The sequence below is a fragment of the Callospermophilus lateralis genome, chromosome 13, assembly GCF_048772815.1.
Source record: "Callospermophilus lateralis isolate mCalLat2 chromosome 13, mCalLat2.hap1, whole genome shotgun sequence".
NCBI lineage: Eukaryota > Metazoa > Chordata > Mammalia > Rodentia > Sciuridae > Callospermophilus > Callospermophilus lateralis.
The window spans coordinates 59,077,472-59,091,829 of NC_135317.1; the positions used below are offsets into that span (position 1 = coordinate 59,077,472).

The 14,358-nt window shown below is 38.3% G+C and overlaps 1 protein-coding gene across 4 annotated transcripts in view; it reads left to right on the plus strand.

Annotated features, from left to right (window-relative positions):
* The first annotated feature begins 1,632 nt into the window (after positions 1-1,632).
* Enah (ENAH actin regulator) overlaps positions 1,633-14,358 on the plus strand; it is a 141,989-nt gene continuing 129,263 nt past the window's right edge. For all 4 annotated transcript variants that reach the window (XM_076832464.1, XM_076832466.1, XM_076832467.1 and 1 more), the window contains exon 1: positions 1,633-2,086. In XM_076832464.1, the coding sequence (XP_076688579.1) occupies positions 2,082-2,086 (5 nt within the window). In that variant the 5' untranslated portion in view covers positions 1,633-2,081. The remainder of the gene's footprint in view (positions 2,087-14,358) is intronic.

Sequence of the window (14,358 nt, forward strand, 5' to 3'; positions counted from 1 at the left end):
TTAAGGCAGAGGCACCGTGCTTTTTATTACCTGAGGCCACCCTGGTCCTGTGCCATCGCTCCAGGTCACTGCTTCTGCAGGGCGGTTGGTCTGCGGCTGCAAGTTCCAAAAAGAAAAAAACTCGGTATTGAGCTCTGATCTAGGAAGTTTTTTATAGTTAAAACTGGGTTACACCGTCCTTTTACAGACAAGTCAGGCATTGACCAATGATGACTATAACTTGTTGACTTTTCATTTGGAAATGTACATTATTCCAACTTTCATGACTATCTTTTGAATTGTACTCGGCTCTTAAAACACTAAAACTTTTGAATGGATTCCTGGAGTCAAGGTAGGTCCTCCATTTTGGATTAGTGCCTTCAGTAAGTAGAAACCCTGTAGCAGCAAATCTTTTCCATTCTAGTCATCTTTTATATAGAATATACATTTTTTTCCTTGAAATACAAAACGGCTGCAATTTGTCCTGTTTAAACTTTCACTAGATTATAAGGAGTTGTTTTTGGATACTGAAAAACAAAAACAAAAACAAAAAAACCCACACAACCCACAACTATAAATTCTGGCTTCCTAGACCCCCACCCCTACCGCCACTTGACTTGAAACGTTTGCCTTGCCTGTATTTTATGTATGCCTTTCAAGGGAGATGATTTTCAGACTAGGTGAATGATAGAACATTCAAATTATCATTAGTTCCCATCCCTCCCCGCCCCCAGTCCGGGATTCCCTTTTCGCTGGTGACGATAGAGGTTATACCCGCTGCGTTTCTTTTCTACTCCTGCGGCTGCACACTGTTCCGCGCGTCTCCCCGCGACTGCGTTTTCCCGCGAGTTGACTGCGTTCATTTGGGGGGATGAAGTCATCCCTATACATAGTGTGCACATCAGCTCATTAAATTGGTACAGCACGCTGGGATTCCTCGGGAAGAAAAGGAACGGAGCGAACAATGATGACCATATTTTACATTTATATGGTTTCCCCCCTCCAACGCCCCCAAATCCCGGAGGAATCGCTGGGAGCAGTAGCGCGGCGGGGGGCGGGCAGTGGGTCTGACCGGGATGCCCACCCACTCGCTTGTCCCGGTCCTCAGCAAGCAACAGGGCGAGCTGAGGACAAGCCCTGCACGGGGGCCCTCCCTCTGCCGCTAGCAGCCCCGGAGCCCCGCGGCTGGGCTGGGTGCCCAGTCACGCATCTCGGCTCCTCAAGCCGGTGCCCGCGGGTCCGGCACCCAGGAGGGCTCGGCGTTTTAGTCGGCTCATCCCGGCCGCGGAGGAGGCCCGGGAGCTCCCCGAGCCTTCGCGGAGCAGGAGGCGACGGGGAGGGGGACCGACGGCCAAGGACAACCACGAGCTAGGAACCCCCGCCGACAGCGGCTGGGGGAGCGGCACGGATCGCAGGGGGCTCGGGGGGCGGGGCGGGGAAGCAACAAAGAGCCTTTCCTCAGCTGCCGTCGCCGAGCCCTCGCCCGCCCCTCCCCGCTCTCCGCAGTCCGGCGGGGGCCCGGCCGGCAGCGCGGGGGTGCGCCCGGCCCCCGCCTCCCCTCCCCCCCGCGCCGCCCCCTCGCCCCCGGGGGAGGGAGGGGAGGAGGGCGGCGCCTGCGTGTTCCTCCGCCGCGCGCCCCGCCTCCTCCCGGGCTCCTCGCGGCGATCCCGACTCTCCTCCCGCGACTGCAGCAGCTGCGGGTTGCACACGGCCTCGGCGGCGACGGCGGGCGCGGCGAGCGCGGGCCTGTGGAGCGGCGGCCGGGCGCGCGGCCCCGGCGGGCACCTCTCAGAGGGCGGCCGAGGAAGCTCCGGGAGGAGGAGGAGAAACCGGAGGAGGCGGTGGGAGGCGGCGGCTGCCGGGGGACCCGCTCCGCGCCTCGGCCTCTCCGCCCCCTCCCCAGTCTTTCTCTTGCTCTCTTCTCTCACACTCTGGGCCGGCGCCTCGGCTTTGTGCGAGGAGATGGTGTAGCCCTCTGGCCGCCGAAGCAGGAGCCGGACACTTGTCTCCCGTCTCCGAGCTTGCGTCCCCGCCCCTGGAGGAGAGACCCCCTCGGCTCGGCGTCCCCCGGCTGCTGGGGAAGCCTCCGCGCCGCCGGCACCATGAGGTGAGGGGCGCGCGGGGCGGGGGCCGGGCAGGCCATTGTGCCGCGGGAGCCGCGACCCCCGCTTTCCACGGACCCCGCCTTCCCTCTCCCGGCCCGGCGCGTCTCCGCGGGTCTCCGGTCTCTTCCTCCCCCCTCTCCCTTTTGTCCCTTCTAATTTCTCTTTCTCGCAAACGACCCCAATCTCTCTGATTTGGGAGGTTCTCCCGTTTTTCCCTCAAATGCTCTTTTTTCACCTAGGATTTCCCTTATTAATTTTAATTTGAGCCTGGCTCCCTCCCCCCCAGCCTTTGCAAGCAAAACCCGGGAGATGGGGAGGGGTTCGAGAATCGAAGCGTGCTTGTTGCTGGGAAACAGGTATTATTCTGTATATATGTAAAAATTTCGTGCACTTTTAGTACAAAAGTCTCTCGTTTAATTAAAAAAGAAAAGTTTGAAGGGTCTGAAATCTCTGCGGGTAATAAAGCGCCTCTGGTAGGGGTAGGTGAAGGAGCTACTGAAAGGTGAAATTTTACGAAGGTGGGGGAAGGGAAAGAATTTATTAGGTTTACACTGGCGGAGGGCAGTGAAAGGCCAGGGTAAGTAAGTTGTTTGGGGTGTGTAAGCCGGGGCGGGGGAGGGTTTTGTTTGGAAAACCCTTTTCTCCCCTTCTTATGTGGCAGGCTGTGTTGCATTGCAGCAACTGCTTTCCCCTCTTCTATGTAATCAATAAAACAGAAGCTAAATTATTTTTCAGCCTCAAAGGAAATAATTGAATGTACCGTCGTATATTATTTTTTGATTGATACGGTGAAACATATGGTGTGATATTTTTCTTTTTTATTTCTCCAATTGTGTAGGAGAATAAGCCATGATGTGGTGTGTCATTCATTGGAGATTTTTTTCAGTCTTTCCTAAGCCTATTTTGTGTCCATAACCACCTCTCTTCGGATTGGTGCAAGACTTCGTGAGAAATGGGACTTGGTAGACTGAAGCTGATCCATTCTGCGTTATCATCTTTAAAGGCCTTCCTTTTAGTTAAACAATCGTGGATAAAATAAAATACTCTATTTTTCTCTCCTGGAAGAGATAGTCTTACAGTTCATTTGGATTTGAATCTCCTTTGTGTTAAAGATTAATGGCCAACCGTTGCCAAGACCTTTATAATGTAATACAATGAGTTTTGAATGATATAATCTACAAATTCCGTTGCTTTAGCAAAAAAGTCCTGTCATTGAAATTCTTTATCAATTTAATAGTTTCCATTTTAAACTTTAGCTTTCTTTTTTTTTTTTTAACCTATCAGAGTTGAACACATTCCAACTATCTTTTATATTTATTTTTGGTGACATAGTTATTATGTTTTCACTTAAACTTATTATGAATTTGAATTATTATTTTTTCAGATACCAACTTACAGCCCTTGATATATGATAGCTTTAAAAATTTTGTTTAATCCTAGGCAACTGACCCCTTTTACTTGTGATTTCATGCAAGTTATTTTCAAAAGTAATGGGTCAGCTTTAAAAATAATTATGGTATACAAACCAGAAACCATTAATCTGGTAAAATATGGCATCAAAACTTTTGAGTGGTGATTTTTGTGTTTTTTTTTTTTTTTTTTTTTTTGAATCAGGTTACTCTTGTCCTTGAAAACTCAGGAACTCTAATTCTCTCTCTCTCTCTGTCTCTCTCTCTCTCTATATATATATAAATGTTTTTATGTTTGTGATTTTTTTTTTTTTTTTGATCAGGTTACTCTTGTCCTTGAAAACTCAGGAACTCTAATACAGTATATATATATATATATATATATATATAATGTTGTGTAATACTACATATTGATGATTTCTGCTTTAGATTTACTGCTATAGGTTTTTTTTTTTTCTTTTTTAGTATTGGGGATTGAACTCAGGGACACTCTAAACCACTGAGCCACATCCCCAGCTCTATTTTGTATTGTATTTAAAGAGGACGCCTCACTAAGTTGCTTAGTGCCTTGCTGTTGCTGAGGCTGGCTTAGAATACCGGATTCTCCTGTCTCAGCCTCCTAAGCCTCTGGCTGGTGGGCCACTGCGCCTGGCTGCTGTAGGGTCTCAGACCAGAAGTTAATGGTCTTTTCAACTTTGGCTATATTTGTCTTAGTTTGTTAACAAACTTTGTTAACACACTTTGTGTTAACTATTTTAAAATAAAAACGAAGTTATCTAATCCAAAAATGATGAACCAAAAAGAAAAAAAGAAAGATGTTTAGGGGATCTTTAAAGTTTAATGAGAATAGTGTAGATGTCTGTGTCAGTTAAATTGTCTTCACTTAAAAGTTCCCTGTTTGATAAAGTATAACTTCTCTTTTTTAAGCTCTTCTTGTTTTATTATATGGGAATCACTGCTGTTTTTTCAGGACCATAAATATAGAATGTGGTATCGAGGTCTGAAATATTTCTTTAGGCAGTCTACAGTAATTCTTTGTAGACTAATTTTGAATAATTTAACGAGTAGAAAAGAGGATCAGATTTACACTTTGGAAACCGTTGGATTATTTGGTAGGTGGTTTGTAAAACTCCATTGTTGCAGTTACTTAGATGTATGCAAAAGTAGAACATTCTAATATGAGGGAAAAGATTCTTGTGCTGGTAACAAAAATCTTTGGGATATTTTATAGTTAAGAAAGGACTTTTTAGCTGTGAGTCACTACCTGTAATCATCTCAGCTACTCTGGAGGTCGAGGCAGAAGGATCACACAGTCAAGGCCAGCCTGGGCAGCTTAGTGGGACCCTGTCTCAAAAATAAAAAATGAAAAAAAAAAACAAAGGACTGGAAATGTAGCTCAGTTGTAGAGCCCTTGCCTCATATGTGCCAGCCCCTCTGTTCAATCCCCAGTTGCTTTCAAGTACTGTCCTATAAAAGTTAGCTTTTTAAAATAGAGTCTTTTAAAGTTACATGATGGATAGTTCTCATGCCTCAGAAGCCATCCAGAAACAGGAATGCCTGAGCAGGAATTTCCAATTAAGTTGGTCAGAATTCTGGAAAGAGGAAATGGTGAATATGTTGTGTCATAAGTAGCCGTGATAAGATCTCTCAAATGACTTTAATTTTAGGAATAGTGTGTTCACTGTGATGTAATGTAATCTTAAAGAAAAGGGAATTGAAAAATACTTTATATTCCTAAAGTAGTCGGAAGGCAATTCTACACATATAAAATGCTGTATATAGATTTACCTACTAATATGTTGCTTTTCAGATTGGCATTAAAGAAATGAAAAAGTATATTATGCAGGACAGTGGAGGAGTTGAGACCAAAAAACTTAATACTTTTAGTATCCCATCCAAGCTTTTGATTCTATTCCATTTTTCATTTATGTAATCCTTCAAAAGTATATGGTGTTTTCTGATTGAGGGGTGTGTGTGTGTGAATGAATGTATATATGTATACAAAATACGGCATATGTCTTATTAAATGATTGAATTTAAAAATTGATTAATTATTCCAAATTTAATTATTATTGTTATTATTTTAACGAAAAGAGGAGCTTGTCTAATCTAAAGTAGTTGTCTGTAGTTCAGTGGCTTAGAAGAGGGCAGAAGATTTTGGATTGACATTTTTGTGTCATTTTAAATACCAACAGCTTCCACTAGCTACTCCAAGTTTCTCACATAAAAAGGTGTAATAGGGGACTGGGTTGTGGCTCAGCAGTAGAGCGATCTCCTAGCTCTTTCGAGGCCCTGGGTTCTATCCTCAGCACCACATAAAAATCAATAAACAAGATAAAGATATTATGTCCATCTACAACTAAAAATTGTTTAAAAAAAAAAATTGTAGTGGGGTTGCAAAGGAGTTGATCAAGCCACTTATCTAGATGCGTGACCTTGAATTAAGCACCTTATTTCACTGATATATTTAAAAAATAAGTAAAAATACAGATAATTTTTTACTGGGTATAAAGATCAAATGATAATAGAAGGTACTTTGTATGCTATTAGCAATATACAGTTACATTACTCATATTATTTTGAGGCCTACTTTTGTTTTAGATTAGTTGGGTAAAACTTTTGGGTAGTTTGCTTTATATCTGGACCTTATTTAATTCAAAGATGTTAAATAGATTACATTCTGCTTACTTACAATTGGTAATGTTACCATTTTGATAAAGACATTGATGCACTTCTGCGCTTGATGGGAAAGAGTGCCGTGGTTCATTAGTAATGTATGTTTAAGACATGGGTTCCAGAGAATGGCACTGAAGAGTGGTTCCTGGAATGTCACTTAATTCCTAGTCATCTGTGATCTAGTCCAACTTTATTTTAGAGGTGAGGGAAACCATTTTTTAAAATTTCCTTCCTGTGTGTATGTTTAGAGACCTTGAAAAACTAATTGTGATTTTTGTTGCCTTCATTTATGGTAATGATTGATAATATATTTTAGAGCTGGGTACACTTAAAGGTTGGAAAGATCAGGTTAGATATGTCAACTTGTTATTCAACCAAATTGGTTAAAGAAAAAAAGGTTAAAAAAAAGATAGATCCTTTTATTTCATAGAATTGTTAATTGTGTTAAGTGAGATATCCATGAAAAGATGCAAATAGTAATCTTTTTCCCCATGGGTCTTCATTTATACTTGTAGCTGTTGAATGTGTGACTCTCCCACAAAGATTTATTTTTGGAGCAGGAGTCAAATCTTCAATTTTTTGAATGTCAGTATTGTATTATAGGTATTTATTAAGTGAGTAAGTCTTGAATAGGAGTGTGGATAAGTAGAGAAATTTTACTGGACTTGGTTTTCAACCTTTTGTATGTCTTGTTAGCCCAGTTGGAATAAGTAAAATAACTAGGCAGGCACCATTTGGTTGGTATAGAAAAAACTCCTTACTGGATTGATGGTTTTGATAATTTATCTTACACACAGCTTAAAAGAGGTGTGATTGTGTAACTTGTAATAAACCCAGTTTTTATCAGGAATGTAATAAGAAAGAATTGGAAAAATATGATGTCAATTTTCATACATGGGGGAGTAGTAAAAGGGTATTTAAACCCTTCCTGGGCTAGCTTAAGATTTTCTTTCCTCCTTTTTTTTTCTATCCCCACTTTTTGAAATTGATGGATGGAACTGAGTGGAAATAAAAGTTAATGAGAGGGGTTGCAATTGTGGCTCAGTGGTAGCGTATTTGCCTAGCATATGTGAGGCACTAGGTTCTGTCCTTAGCATCACATAAAAATAAAAAATAAATAAAGGTATTAATGTTTAAAAAAAAGTTAAAAAGAAAATCTGAGCTGAAAACTGTATGTCAGTGGATACTACACCAAATAAAAGCTTACGAACTTTTCTGGATGAGAGAAACAAGAAGAGGCTTCCTTGTGATGCTTTTTGGGATTGGGAAGTAGTCCCTGATTAAACCGTTTCCATTCCTGTGTATTTTTGTATATGCTGCATTTTTTTTCCATTACATTTATTGTACTGTTTTATGATCATCTGGATCCATTTGATCTTTTTACATTGTAAATTCCTCTCAGACAGGGTCTTCTATTTTTTTTGTGTGTGTGTGGTACTAGGGATTGAATCCAGGGATGCTCCCTCAGCTGAGCAAATCCCAGCCCTTCTTTTTAATTCAAATTTTTATTCTGTTATTATTCATTTGGCACCGGGGATTAAACCCAGAGGCTCTCTACTATTGAGCTTCATCCTCAGTCCTTTTTATTTTTTTGTTTAGAGATAGGGTCTCATTAGATTTTTCCAGGCTGGCCTTAGATTTGGGATCCTCCTTCTTCAGCCTTCCAAGTTGCTAGCATCACAGACAAGTGCCTTAGTACCCAGGTCCTTAATTTTTATTTTGAGATAAAGTCTTGCTAAATTGCCCAGGCTGACCTTGAATTTATGATCCTCTCAGCCTCCTGAGTAACTGGAATTATAAGTATGAGCCATCATGCCTTGCTAGTTTTTGTTTCCTGTAACTCTGTGTGTAGAAATCATCCACTAGAGGAGAAAATTGGAGGGTTGGGGTTGTAGCACTTGCCTACATGCGTGGGGTACTGGGTTTGATCTTCAGCACCACATAAAAATAAATAAATGAAATAAAGGTATTGTGTTTATCTACAACTAAAAAATATTTTAAAAAGGAAGAATGTTAGAGAGGATAGAGTAATATATGCAAATGACTTCCTATATTTTCTAGAAATATCTATATTGGGAAGTCTCTGTTTTATAATGATTATAATAAACTTAATTAGCATATAATTTCCCCAAAGAATCCTTCTGGTGTGAAGCAGTGTTTATATATCTCAGTATAGAGGTTACATTGTGTAGGGTAAAGAGTATAGACTTTGATGTGAACTCTTGGTTCAAATTCTCCATTTGACATTTACTAAAAAACTGATTTTTAAAAATAGGTTACAAACTTTTTTTTTTAAGATTTGAATTTCTCCTGTAAAGTTGAGATAATTCTGGCCTTATAGAGTTGAGAAAGTTAAAAGAAACCCTGGCATAACACTTGGCATACAAAATGGACTTGGTAAGGATAAATACCCTACTTCTGTGAACGTCTAACATCTCTTAAGTTTGTGTTAAGAGTGTGAAAAACCATGTAAAATGAAATAACTGTTTTAGAAAACAGCTTGGCAGTTCCTTAAAGTTTTAAACATTGAATTATCTTATGACCCAGCAGTTCCACTTAATAGATTTGTACACCAGAGAGGTGAAAACATATGTCCACCTAAATGCTTATGCACACATGTTTATGGCATGATTATTCATAATGGCCCCAAAATGGAAACAGTCCAAATGTTCTTCAGTTGATAAATGGGTAATCAAAATGTGGTGTATATCCATACAATGAAATAATATTTGGCCATCAAAAGAATAAAATTCTGATACATGCCACATGGGTGGAAACATTATGCTAAGAGAAGAATGGTAGATCTAAAAGGCCACATACTGTGTCATTCCATTTATATGAGATATCCAGAGTAGGCAGATCTATAGAGAGGAAGTAGATTAATGGTTGCCAGGAGTGAAGGAGGAATGGGAAGTGACTGCTATTGTAAAATACGTGGATGACATGTATTTGGGGGGTGATGAAAATGTTCTGGAATTAATAGTGGTGGTTGGACAACCTTGTGTGAATAATAAAAGCCACTGGATTTTAACTTTAAAATGATAAAATTTAACTAGTGTTGCACAGATATAACCCTAGAGATTTGGTAGACTGAGGCAGGAGGATCATAAGTTTAAGGCCAGCCTTGGCAATTTAGTGAGACTATCTCAAAATAAAAAATAAAAAGGACTGGAGGTATAGCTTAGTCATAGAGTGCCCTTGAATTCAATCCCCATTAATCCTTCTGCTCATCTCCCCTCCCCCAGAAAAGGTAAATTTTATGGTATGTGAAATATATCTCAAACTCCTCTGTCTTCCAGTCCTTGTATTATTATTTTTCATTATTCATTAGACTAGATATTAGAAGAAAACCTCATTTGCTTTTTATATTTGTTCCTCACATTTTTTACTTTGGATTAATATTGACATTCATGATTTCTAAAGAAGAGACATCAGAGATAAAACCATTGAGCAGGTAGGAGGGCTGAAGTAGAAATCTTAATAGTGGTGCCATGAGAGGCCTGAAATATTTTGGAACCCTATCTTCCCGCTAATTTCAGCTATTTCTTTTTATAAATAAGGATGACTAAGGCCATCAATAAAATGTGATGAAGCAAATCCATCAGAGTCTTTGGAAAATGGTTTAATTTAGATGGTGATTTTCTTGAGTCTTTTTACAGTAGTCTCATATACCAGTGAAAAATTTTGTCTTTCTGTAATGAGTAGCCATGATGATATTTCTTAATGAGCTGAGTACTTTTCCAGTGGTGAAGGCCTTTTAGAATATCCACTTTTGATAATATCTCATAAGAATTCAAAATGACTATCCTTCACTGTGCTTTAGAAGTCTTCCGTCTGTTGTCCTTTTTGGTATTTGTGTGGTCAACTTGGTGGAGAAGAAACTTCATGAAGAATGCTAGAACATAAGTAAAATAAAATGAATCATTCTTTAGGTCCAATATCAAGGAAGTCCATGTTGTTTTACAGTTCACCGAATGCATGTTTTTGTGAAGGTTTCATAATTATTAAATATAATTTTAAAATTATAGGTGGACTTTTTTTTTTTTTTTTAAAGAGAGAGTGAGAGAGGAGAGAGAGAGAGAGAGAGAGAGAGAGAGAGAGAGAGAGAATATTCCAATATTTATTTTTTAGATTTCGGCAGACACAGCATCTTTGTTTGTATGTGGTGCTGAGGATCGAACCCGGGCCGCACGCATGCCAGGCGAGCGCGCTACCGCTTGAGCCACATCCCCAGCCCCGGACATTTTGAATGTACCTTTATTTTTGTTTATTTTTATGTGGTGCCAGGATCAAACTGAGTGCCTCACACATGGTAGGCAAGTGCTCTACCACCAGGCCACAACCACAGCCCTAAATATCAGTTGTTTGAGTCTGCTTCGTTCTGTAGTCCTGAGATTTCCCTTTTCCTTCTCTCTTCCAGTTTTCGTTTCATATTAGAGTGGAATGGTAAGTAAAATTGTAACTATTGAGCTTTTAACTTAGGATTTGTGAATTTTAAGTGTTCATTTAAAGCTTTTCTTTGTAGTCTCCTTAAAATTTGTATTTGTACTATTTTTAGAAAAGGAACCAGTTATGATTGTCCATTTTTAATTTTTCTTTTCATTTTAAGATAGCATAGATTTTGCACAGATTTTAAAAGGCGTGGAAAGTATAAAGATGTTAAAAACTCAAATCCAAAATGATAAAGAATTTGAACATTTAGATATAGCTTTCTAGATTTTTTTTTGGAATGTATTTGAAATTATATGTGCTTGTGAATGAATAAAGTGACATTGTACTATTTAAACATGGAATTGTATCGTATTGTGCTCCTTTGTACATACTATAGATCTATATAATTTTAAGTGACTGAATAGTATTTCATTGCTTTGGATGGATGACTACTTATTGCTTATGAACTTTTAGATTTGTTCTATTTTTGTCATTATGAAAACCACTTAATTGAAAAAATATATGATTATATATGTCTTTGTTTTCATATCTGATTATATTTTAGGATAAAGTTTTAGAAGTAAAATCAAGAAGTAGTATTATGTATTTTTTCCTTTCCTTTCTCTTGTCTGTGTCTGATTGTTGTCCTGCCAGGTCTACTTCCATTTGTGTCTGTCCATCTCACTGACAGTATTTAAACTCTATGACACTGTTAGCTCTTACCTGAACAGTTAGTATTTCTTTATTTCCATTCTTGTCCCTTGTTCTTCATGCATAAGTCAGAGTTATCTTGAAGTGGAAAACAACTATTTTTATTCCCATCCTAAAGCCTTCAATGGCATCTTATTTCTAGAATAAACTTCAAATTTAATAATAAAATCAATTTTATTAAGGTCCTGCCTGATCTCTGACTATATTCCTATTTCCCAGCACAGGCCTCTGTGAATGTGCAGTTAAGTCTTTGAAGGAATAGTGAATGAAGCGAAATTACTATAATGAAGGGAATTATTCTCTCCAACTCTGGACATTATCATCAGCCTTTTTAATCTTTGCCAGTCTGATAGGAAAAGGCCTTATTGTTTTAATTTGTATTTTTTTGCTAGTAGGGTTAAACATTTCTTCATGCAGTGTCTATTGGGCATCTTATTTTTCTGTGAATATCTGTTTATGTATTATTTTCCTAGTGGGATATTTAGTTTTTCTTATAATGATGTATAATGTCTTAAGAATATTAGCCTCTTATGATGTATATATGGTATATCAGTTTTCTACTGCTATTTAAAAATCCACCTCAAAACTAGTGAAATATTGTATAGGTTGGCTGGACAGTACTTTTGGTCTAACCTGGACTCACTTGTGTGTTTTTATTCGCCTGGCTGTGTTCATCTGATGTGTGTGTCTGCCTCCTCCCTTCCTCCATCTCTCCCTTAGTAGTAGCATCCTTCTGAGGAGACCTTATCCCAGAATTTATGCAAGTTCTTATTAAACTTTCCCTTATATCCTGTTTGCTTATGTCTCCTTGTCAGTGCAAGTCATATTGGTTAAGTTCTGAGTCAGTGCTGGAGGAGACAAAAAAGGACATATCAAGAGGTGTGGTTAATTGGAGGCCATGATGTAAAGTCTATTACATGTATCTACTAAATTTGTCACTTGTGTTTTAATTTTGTTTGTTTTGGTACGAAAGTTTTAAAATTTCAAGCTAGATCCACTGTTCTATAGTTTTTGCCTTTGATGTTGTGCTTTCCCTAACCTAAAATTACGTATGTATTTACCTATGTTTCCTTCTTCAACACTTGTGGCTTAATTTATGTTTAAATTTAAGCTACCAGAAATTAATTTTGGTGTAAAATGAAAGGTGGTTATCTAAATATAAATGTTTATATATATATATATATATATATATATATATATATATATATACACACACACACACACACACACACACACACATACATGTTTACATGTTATATGTTAAATATATTTTGTTGAATCTTTTCCCATTGATTTGACATACTTTATTTGTTGCATACTGAATTCCCATAAATCTATTTCTGGACTCATTAATTATCTAGTTTTATACTACTATTTCATGATTTTTTTGTTGTTTTTGGTGGTGTTGGAGATGGAACCCAGTGCCTCAGGTATGCTAGGTAAGTGCTCTACCACTGAGCTGTGAATGTGCTCTAGCCCTTTTATTGATGAATAATTTTTAATTTTCTTATTTTTAAAAATTTAAAAAATTTTTTAGTTGCAGACAGACACAATACCCTTTTTATTTATATTTTTGTGGTGCTGAGGATTGAACTTAGTGCCTCACATGTGCCAGGCAAGTACTCCACCACTGACTAAAACCCCAACCCCTGTTTTCTTATTTTTCAAAGTTTGATTTGCTATTCTGTTTAATGTTTTCAGATTAGTTTTTGAATTATGTCAATTAAAGCCAATAAAAATGAAATAAAAAAGAAAATGGTATCCCCTCAAAACCCTTTGGGATTTTTATTAGCATTATATTAATGGATTAATATGGGTAGGCAAGAGAATTGGTCCTTTTATAGTACTGGGTTTTCCTTTTTTTTGTTTTTCATTCAGATTTTTAAATTTCATCTTTAGTAAAGTCCAATAATGCATTAGTTTCTAGTTTAGGTTTTGACGTAGTACCTTTACAAAAGTTCTTATGTGTTTAGAAATTAGCTGCATAATTTTTATTATTTAAAATTGTATGCTACATATTATCAAATACATTTGTTCTAATTTTTGTTTTTAAAGCGTAAAGCTTGTGTGTAAAGTTTTTCTTTAGTAATTAACTTATTTCCAATGTTGTTTATATTCCCATTTGCTTAAGAGTTTTTAAAATATGATAGCTAATAATTATTGAGTTCTTAACTGCCTGAAAAGCTTACATATGGACTCATTTGTTACTCCTCCAACAGCTTATAAATTTCCAACTATTTTTATATCAATTTTCTAGATGAGGAAACTGAGGCAAAGTGATTAGGAACTTGCTCAGTGCCACCCAGCTAGTAAACAGATGGGATCCCATCTCAGGCAGTCTAATGCAGTGATTTTTTGGGGGGGCTGCTGGTGACTGGAGATTGAACTCGGAGGCGCTCTACCACTGAGCCACATCCCCAGTCCTTTTTGTATTTTAGAGACAGGTTCTTACTGAGTTGCTTAGTGCCCCACTATTGCTGAGGCTGGCTTTGAACTTTTGATCCTCCTGCCTCAGCCTCCTGTGCTGCTGGGATTACAGGCATGTGCCACTGTGCCCAGTTAATGCCAGTGATTTTTAACTGTAAGTTCTTGGGTCTCTCTGTAATGGTTAACTTTATGCAGTGAACTGCATGTTAATGTTTGAATGTATTTTACCTTGTGATTTCATATATAAAGGGTCTTTATTTTCTCAAAATGATTGGTACAAGAAGAAGGCCATATAGAATGAATTAATGTGGGACATTTCAATGTATTGTGGGGATGGGGAGAGAAGCCTTTATATGGATTTAATCTTGCTAAATGAGACAAAATTATGAAAATGTTCATGTTATGGTTGCAACTGTGTGTTAAATACTTAGAATGGATGAAAAATAAATCACGTGTTGATTGCTTTTTTTTTGCATATTTTTTTTCTGACAAAATTGCAAAGTAGCAGGAAGCTGTATATTTTTCACCTTTCTGGTGTACTTTTCTAGTATGATAAAGTAATTTTTAATCTCAGCGAGGTGGCTGCTCAGGGGCTGAGGCTAGAAGATTGAAAATTCGAG